The 9515-nt window shown below is 43.5% G+C and overlaps 2 protein-coding genes across 2 annotated transcripts in view; one reads left to right on the forward strand and one right to left on the reverse strand.

Moving 5' to 3' along the window:
- Positions 1-1459, reverse strand: part of LOC106012258 — a 47946-nt gene extending 46487 nt beyond the window's left edge. Inside the window, exon 1 of the mRNA XM_013084637.1 lies at positions 1269-1459. Within this exon, the coding sequence (XP_012940091.1) occupies positions 1269-1459 (191 nt within the window). The remainder of the gene's footprint in view (positions 1-1268) is intronic.
- The window catches only part of LOC101849383 (methyltransferase-like protein 24), a gene marked incomplete in the record, with an annotated part of 45211 nt that overhangs the window by 5541 nt on the left and 30155 nt on the right, over positions 1-9515 (forward strand).

Genomic DNA, 9515 nt, shown 5'->3' on the forward strand with positions numbered 1-9515 from the left:
CCCCATTTCGTCCGCCTTAATATTCGACACCTTGGAGTAATACTGCTCACACTGATATTGATGTACACTCCCACATACCCCTCGGGGCGGTGCCACTAACTGAAGTGTCTTTAGGTTCTTATGCACAGTTGAATTTTAAATGGACTAATTCATCAAAATCATGCTCATAACTGTGCCTGAACTGCAACAGGGAACTACTGCTTTTTCTTTTTTCTTTTTATTATCGTCATTTCCCCCTACTTCTTTTGTATGTTTGTCACACTTTTCATCATCATCATTGCCTTTCTCACCCTGGATCAGGGTATAGGCCACGAACAAACACTTTCCACCGTTCCCTATCCTGGGCTAGTCGCTTGATGTCACTCCACGTCTTCCCGCTTTTCTGTACATCCATTTCCGTGACTCTTCTCCAGGTTCCCCGTGGTCTTCCCCTTGATCTTTCCAATCTGTCACTTTCCTTGTTATGCAGCTGCTTGACTTCCTGAAAGTGTGTCCAATCCATCGCCAACGTTTTCTTCCCACCCCATCTCTGACTGGGCTCTGTCTCGTTCTTCTCAATACTTCCTCGTTGGTGATCCTGTCTGTCTATATGATCCTCAGTAGCTTCCTCAGACACTTGTTTAAAAAACCTGGATCCTCTTTATGCACATCTGAAATGCGTTCCACATCTCACATCCATACAACAAGGCTGACTTCACATTTGAGTTGAAAATTCTAAGCTTTTTTGTAGTGAGATATCCCTGGTTCTCCAAATCCTGTTCAAAGAAATAAATGCAGTCTGTGCTTTTCCAATGCGGGACTTTATTTCAGCGCCTGTTCCTCCCTCTTTGTCAATTACACTCCCAAGGTACCAGAAGGATTCGACATCTTCTAGTGCATATCCTTGTACTGTGACCTGCTCCTTTCGTAGTGTATCTATCCTTAGGACCTTTGACTTTCCGTGGTGGATCCTTAATCCAACAGACTCCGTTAGGCTATTTAAAATTGTTGTTTTTGTTTGCATCTGTTCTCGAGTGTGTGATAGAAGCGCCATGTCATCTGCAAAGTCTAGATCGTCCAACTGTGTCCATGGGGTCAACGGTATGCCGTTTCGATGTCCTCTGGTGGTTTCGTTCACCAGGCAGTCGATTGTCAAGATAAAAAGGAACGGTGATAGTAAACATCCGTGTCTCACACCGGTCTTGATGTAACAGCTGTCAGTGAGCTGGTCATCATGTATAACCCCGCAACCTGTCCCTTCGTACATGGTCCCGGTGAGGTTAACCAACCTCTGTGGGATTCCGTGATATCTCAGTATCTTCCACATTGCTGCTCGGTCTATGCTGTCAAAGACCTTCTCATAGTCAAGAAAGTTGACGATCAACTGGGAGTTCCGCTGCTGGGTTTGTTCCACTACGATCCTCAGTATAGCAATCTGGTTCGTGGTTGACCGATTTTTTCCGAAAACCAGCCTGTTCATCCTGAAGTCTTGGATCCGTTGCAGACTTGATTTTCTCCAGAATGATTCTGTTAAGACCTTACCTGGTATTGAGAGAAGAGTGATTCCTCGGTAGTTGCTGCAGTTGCTGCGGTCCCCCTTTTCAGGTAGTTTCACAAGGTGTCTTTCTTTCCAATCCTTTGGGAACTTGCTATCATTCCAGATCCTGGTAAACAATGGAAGAAGGAGGTCTACCGTCACATTGGCATCTGTTTTTAGGGCATCGGGTGGAATCTGATCAGGACCGGCCGCTTTACCCGCTCTTCAGCTTCTTAATGGCATCCGTAATCTCTTGTTTCGATGGGGAATCACAGCAGATTGGTAGCTCATTTCCTGCTGGAAAGATGTTTGGCGGGTTACTTGGTGGTGGTCTGTTCAGGAGACTGTTGAAATGCTCTACCCATCGTCTTGACTGAGCTTTCTTTTCAAAAATGGTTTTTCCCTCTTGGTCCTTTAATGTTACTTCTGGATTCCCATATTTTCTAGAAAGAGTCTCTGTAGTCTGGTAAAGGATTTGCATGTTCCCTTCTGCTGCTGCCTCCTCTGCCCTCTCTGCAAGCCTGTTCATGAATTCCTCCTTGTCTTTTCACATTGATCTCTTTACATCTTTAGCTGTTGTCCTGTACTGCTCCAATGTGTCCGCTTTTGATCCCCTTGTTCTACTTGCATTTGTCTCTGCTTTCAATTGTTTTCTAATGCCAATCAAATCCAATGACCATTGGCAAATTCATTCCTTATGCTGCAATTTCTTCGCACCGAGTATTTCTTGATATGTTGAAGTAAGGACTTCTTTGACCCTGATCCAGTGCATTTCCACCTCCATGTCCTCCTCACCAAGATCCGCCAAGGGTTGAAACCTGTTCCTCAACTGCCGTTGAAACTCCTGTTTCTTGTGCCCATCTAAAAGACTTACTTGGAACTTCATTCTTTTGGTTCCTGTTCTGGTTCCATGCTTTTTGAGACGAAGCTTGAGCTTTGCTAATAGCGGATGGTGATCCGATCCAACGTCTGCCCCTCTCTGTACTTTGACAGCTTCCAGTGACGCCTGAACCTACGGGAGACACAAAAATGATCTATCTGGTTCTCCGTCATACAATCCGGTTATACTCAAGTAGTCTTGTGGACCCTCTTGTGGGGAAAAACATAGCCTCCGATGACAAGACTGTTGAAAGCACAGACATTTGCAAATCGCTCAACGTTCTCATTCATTTGTCCCAGGCTATGTTGACCCATGATTCCCCCATAACCTACGTTGTCCTGACCAATCTTGGCATTAGCATCTCCTATTATGATGTTGACATCCTTCCTTGAGCTTTGAGCCTGGAGCCGGCTTTAAAAAACATCCTTTTCTTCATCCGAAGCATCGTTTGTTGGGGCGTTGATCTGTACTATGTTCATGTTGATGCTCTTACTCCTGGTAGTAAAAGAAGCCATGATGATCCTCTCTCCCTGTGGTTCCCATCCTTTAAGTGACTTCTGTTCATACTTACTCAAAATAGTTCCTTCTCCCTCGGCATGGTGCTTGTCTTCCCTCCTATAATACAGCACTTGTTCCCCCGAGCTGAGCTGCTTCTGTCCAGCCTGTATCCAGTGGGTTTCGTTGACTCCCAGTATGTGCAGCCTGTATCTTTTCATCTCTTGTGCCACTTGAGAACTCTTTCCTGCTTTATACATGGTGCGAACATTCCACGACGCAATCCGGAGATACTTGTTTGACAGAGAAGGTTTCGGGTCAGAAGAGTCATTTCGGCTTTGTCCGCTGTCCTTCATTGTTCCTGCTGATGCAGAAGCTGCTCCGTCTCCCAATATGGAAAAATTATAAGGTGTGTTTGTTCGTGTTTCTATAACTTTCAATTTTTACTGGGTCGGGTAGTTGGCCCTCCGCAAACTGAACTTTTCGGGTGGCCAGACCTATACACCTTTAGTTGCCTCTTACGACACGCAGTATCATGGCAGGTGTATTCTTTACTCCGCCATAGTAAAACTATGGAGCCCCCCATCTGCAGGGGCGTTGTCACACTCTTGTGACCCTCTATTTCCGGGATGCCTTGAAATTTGAAGCAGACTGTGTGCTGTTGAAGCTAGAGAGGTGGGCAGAGTAAGCCTGACTCCCAGTAAGGATTTCTCTGTTGACATCCACCCCCTGGCGCTGTATGACCTTACGAATGAGAGTCGTATACAACCGCAGATTCAGGGCCTGAACCAGTCAAGACCTCTGCCAGAGAGGCCAAACGTGTTGAACAATCTTTCAATAAGAATAGTGTGGTCTATTATAATTGTCAAAGGCAGCACTAAGATCAAGAAGAGACAGAATTGAAATTTTGGTCTCATCCGCCTCAAGTAGGCTAACTTCTCAAGCTGAAGAGCTGAGGAAAGGAAATAGCTCGTGATTTGACGCAATTAGCTATTCATGCCGTCGTGGCGCCTTATCAGCAGGGGGGAAATTCCACACCTGTATACTAAACACCTCTGTTCCACACACAAGTACATGATCAAAATGGCTAGTGAATGCACTAAACTACACAGCTGTTGTTGTTTGTGTTTCGTTCATTCACTTAAGACTGTTTACTTCGTCAGAAACTACTAATACAGTCGAACCTGCCATGATAGCCACCTGTATGATACGACCACTTGTAGAAACTGCCACTTTCCCCTGTCATAACTGATTCACCTGTCGTTATTGTTAGTCCCTTTAATAGACGAAAAACGGTCACATTGATTAGGTCACGCTCAATGTTACCCAAGCTGACCGAGGGGGCTCTCGTGGCCTAGAGGTTAAGGTATTCGCCTCTCATTCAATATGTTCCTGGGTTCGAATCCGGATAGCGACGGAAAATTTTCTTCTCTAAAATGTTCTCCTTTGACATCATTTCCTGTTCTCTAAAAATGTTCTGTCGTCTGCTTTCGTCTTCACTTTCTGCCCTCACCCCCTTCACCTCCATTGTCCCCTCTTTTGGGGTCCTGACTCTTTCTGCTGCCTTTCTACTGCTTCACCTTGCCCCTTTTTACTGCTGTTTTTCAGCCACAATCCTGATCTTACGGTAGGTAAGATCAACACCCAGTCTTCTCGGACAAGGGCGAAAAATCACGGAGGTCACGTGTGCAAGTTGGTGCGCCAAACTTGATAAGAGTAGGCTTTGACAGCGACCCGGGCAAAACAAAAAAATTCCTACCAACTAAACATGTTTTGAGTGCTTTGCGCACTCATAGGCCTTTATGCAGTTGCAAGCGCCGTAAGACACTTAAGAAAAAACAACAACAGAACAAACAATCAAGTTGACCAAAGTGTAATAGTAAATCTTCAGCTGCTGGTAAGGGAAGCGTGTAATCCGTCGTAACTTATAAGCCCTGCCCACAACTCAGTCCGTAAACCCTGTCCATAACAATGGGAGTCAACACAAACTCGCGACAGTGGTGTCACTAACTCGTTCGTCGAGTTGTGGCAACCCTTTAAACTGTGGGCTACCATAGCACTCGGTCTTTCTCGTCTGAAAAATTTAGTTTTGTTTTGACTTTTCACGGAAAAAGAATTCTTTAAAAAAGCATGGGAAAACTACAACTAACAACAAAAAGTCCCACAAAAAGCGTCCTATCCTCTCTCCCCTTCAAAAGAAAACATTAATTAGCCTTACGGCAGTCCAAGCCTGCGTCCGCCTCCATTTCGGACGAGAGAACATCAGAGCTGCGCACTTTTGAAAAAAAAAGATGAAAGTCGCGCACTTTTTGACGCCATCGATACACTTAGCCTAGATTGCCGATTGCCAAAATCAATACCACCCAACGTTTCCTCTTGTCAGTCATGGTGATTTGGAGGGGAATGATGCTGCTAATTCTTTCTGTTCCCGTGTTTCAACTAACCACTTATCTGAGTAATTTTGGGCACACTCACTATACTCTTAGGGCTTAATGAAACAAACAAACCCGTAAGTAATTCTAGCATTAGACGTATAACTGTCGTATTCACTTCGTCAATTGACTCAACTGGATAGAAGTTTTCTACACACTGAATTCGGATGTTTTTAAAATTGTGTTGTATATATTGAACAGACCGCAACCGTTTTTTGTTGATCTATAATGCCGTATGAATAAAGGGAGAGGGGGGGGGGATCCTTTGCCTTCAAAATGGGCTTAATTCTTGTCTTGTATTACTAATTACACTTTATTTATTTTACAGGGGTCATAATATAAGGGGCTAGTATTTCAAAGGTAAGGAGGTATATAAGGAGTTCGCATTTCAGGCTATATTGTGTGGAGGTATAAGAGCTACACTACATGTAATGAGATTGGGTTTAAAAGCAGACATGAACAGAGGATCACAAAATCTCTTCTTGAATATAAAACATTCCCCTCTTCCCCTCAACGTAAACTGCAACAATACCCAGCCTATCCAGCACAACCCCCTCCCCCTTGGCAAAATGTAATGTGTGTGTGTGGGTGGGGGGGGGGGGGGCGGGGTGGCGGGTAGAAAATGGAGTGATCTTGTCCAACAGTCACTCTGATGTCCGTTTATCATACTTTACTCACAAAGCAAGGAGGAGATATAGCGAAAGCAATTGGACGGTATATAATATTATTTAAAAAAAAAGAAATTCTGGTAACTCAAATCACCCTGTCCTCATGTTCACACAAGATAAACAGGGGGTTTGGTGGATTTTGGTTTACGACCGACCTTTGAAAAGGGGAGCTTGTTATGATGAGAAAGAAAAAGAAAAATTAAACTTACCCTTTTTTACGCCTCCCATCGACTTAATTTAGATCCTTTAGACGGCGACCTATGACCCTTCCTCTCAAGGCCAACCCGAGGGGGAACAAATCTCGGAGGTCCCATGTGCAAGTAGTAAACGTTAATGATTTCTTGGAGGTCGTAAAATCGATCAGAATAAGAGTAGGCTTTGGCCGCCTCTCTTACTTTACCTTATCCTTCCTCTTGTACATTCTAATGTATCTAGGGCGTCGAGGGGAGAAAGAACTTTCTGCCTGCAGGAAGTTGGATGAGTTGGCTGGGTGGGATGTTATATTTTTTCAGGGTATATTCACACCCTCGATCTAGGTCTTCCTTGATTTTCCTCTCGCCCAGTACTCTGATACTCTTCCGTAGTATGCTTTACTGGCAAGCAGGTGAGGTACCATACGTGTCAGATGTTCAAACTCCCCGATCGTTTTCTTCTGGATGAGGTGGGGGACAGGTGTTGTTCCCATTATTTTTCTGATCCTATTGTTTCTGATCATGTCCCTTCTGGTTTTGTTGAAGACTCTCCTTAGGCATCTCATTTCGCAGGTGGTTATCTTATGTTCCTGACTTTTGGCCAAGGTCCATGTCTGGCATTGTTAGGTCAAGGTGGGGATGAATAGAGAGTTAATGAGATCGGCTTTGGTCTTAATGGGGACTGCATGATGTTTGAAGGGGCGGGTTAGCTAGTAGGTGGCATTCCCCGGGCAATATTCAAAATTAATTCCAACCACACTGAAAAATGCTTGATGTGTCCCGTATACTCATATGACCTTATGCAGTTGAGAGTGTCGTAAAATAATTACCTCGGGAGAAACAAACAAACAAACAAACAAACTCTCCTGCACCAAAGAAACACACACACACACCAACCCACACACACACACACACACACACCAGTCTGTGGGAGAGCCACTGGGAAAAGCAGAAAAAAACTATATGAAATAAAACCCAAACTAGAACAACGAAATCCTTCCGACCTCTCCAGAAGAGACGAAGTCATTTTTACTCGATTGCGCATCGGACACACGGCCCTGACCCACAAATACCTCCTACAGGGAGATGAGAAGCCGTTCTGTGTCGGATGCGACACAGATTTTACCGTTAGACACATCTTAACCGAATGCCTAGACTTTGGAGAGATCCGAAGGAAATATTATAAATGCAAAAAATTACAAGACATTTTTTCCGTCGTTGGTCCCAGCAAAATTTTGAATTTTATGAAGGCCATTGGCCTTTATGGCAAATTATAAAAATACATCGTACTATTAAAAATTTTTATTGTTACTTATAAGAGTTGTTTTAAATCGCAAATATATTTACACTGAATTTTAATATTTTAGCATTTTAAAGTCAAATAGTTAACCAATCGTGCAGTGAACTTTTGCGAAAGTAAACAACTTGTGTTTCGCGCGCTCATATGACCTTAGCAGTTGCGAGCGCCGTAAAACCCTATACTACTACTACTACTGCTACTACACACACACACACACACACACACACACACGCACACACACACACACACATACACACACACTTACACACACACACACACACACACACACACACACACGCGCTCACAAAAGGAGCAGAGCCTCAGTAGTGTGAGAATTACAGCAGGCTGGCTATAAAACTCCAGGGGATCGAACGTGTACAAAAATAAGCATACCCCACTGTACACTTGTTGCAGAAATACGTAATCTGAAAGCTCTCTCGTGTATGGCTTTTTAGAAATATACAGTCAAAACTGTCGGAGACAGCCATCCGTTGTCGAGGCGAATAGTGGCCGCCTTAGACTGGTGGACGTCCTACACCAGTGTCATCATACTGTAAAGAAATATGCAAGGGTAGAAATGAGAAATGACCGTTTCTATGTAAGTGATTGCCTTGTACAGGTGGCTGTTAGAGCAAGGTCGACTATAGATGCACTCTAGAGCAGCCTGATAGCTAAAAAGTGTCGTCTTCTTTCTTGTCACTGCTTTGCCATTTAGCAGATTTCACCTTTTTCTTTCTTTTTTTTAGGCGACTGTTTTACGGCGCTTGCAATTGCATAAGGTCATAGTATGAGTGCGGGACACATCAATCATTTTCATTTGATAGAACAAATTTGAAATTGCCCAGGCGGCGTGAAGCCTACTCTTATCGATTTTTTGACCGCCAAGGGATCTGTTACGTGCGCAACTTGCACACGGGACTTCCAAGATTTTTCGCCCTTGTCCGAGAAGGCTAGGTGTAGATCTTACCTACCATAAGATCAGGAGTGTAGCTGAAAGAAAGCCGAAAGGAGCCAAGGAAAAGCAGTAGAAAGGCTGTAGAAATAATCAGGAGCTCAGAGGAGGGGGGGGGGAGCAAAAGAGGTGAGGGGTTTGGGGCAGAAAGGGAAAAGGAAATCAGACAACAGAGCATTTTTAGAGAGCAGGAAAGGAAGTGAAAGGAGGAAATTTGAGAGCAGAAAGTTTTCCGTCGCTACCCGGATTCGAACTCTGGACCTTTGAATGAGAGGCGAACACCTTAACCTCTAGGCCACGAGAGCCCCGTAGCAGATTACAATTTATTACGCTGTTATTGCCGGATGTTAATCTTATTGTATACTGGACATGATGGAACTACTGGGAAATTATTAACTGTTTATTCTTTTGTGATTACATGCATTTCGTTAAGTCTTGTTTTAGTAAGAGTCTTACAGCACTTGCAATGCAATTAGATCTAGATCAAAATACTACCGTACTAACAACACAAAAATGACGTGGCAAAGTTTAAAAACTATCGTTGGAGACGCATCAAGACGGACAAACATTCCTACACAAGACACGAACCCAAGTCAGTATGTAGACAAACTGAATTCTTTTTACGCTCGTTTTGACAACCACGATTTTTCCGACCAGCTGACAACTGTCAAAGAGACGATTCAAAATGACCGCACAGACAACAACAACAACAACAACAACAACAACAACAACAACAACAACAACAACAACAACAACAACAACAACAACAACACAGACGAAGACTACAACAAGAGCAAGGACATTTTTATGGTTAATGTTAATGAGGTCAAGATCATGTTTAATCGTCTGAAAGTGAAAGCTCACAAAGCGAGTGGACCCGATGGAGTAAAAAGGAAAATTATTAAAATGTGTTCTACTCAGTTATCTCCCATTTATACTGATATTTTCAATATGTCTTTGAAAGAACGAATAATACCACTCTCATGGAAATGCTCTGAAATAATCCCTGTCTCAAAGAAACAATCAATACAAAATTTGAACGACCTAAGACCTGTCGCTTTAACATCAGTCCTCATTAAAT

Source organism: Aplysia californica, unplaced genomic scaffold, assembly GCF_000002075.1.
Source record: "Aplysia californica isolate F4 #8 unplaced genomic scaffold, AplCal3.0 scaffold00306, whole genome shotgun sequence".
Classification (NCBI taxonomy): Eukaryota; Metazoa; Mollusca; class Gastropoda; order Aplysiida; family Aplysiidae; genus Aplysia; species Aplysia californica.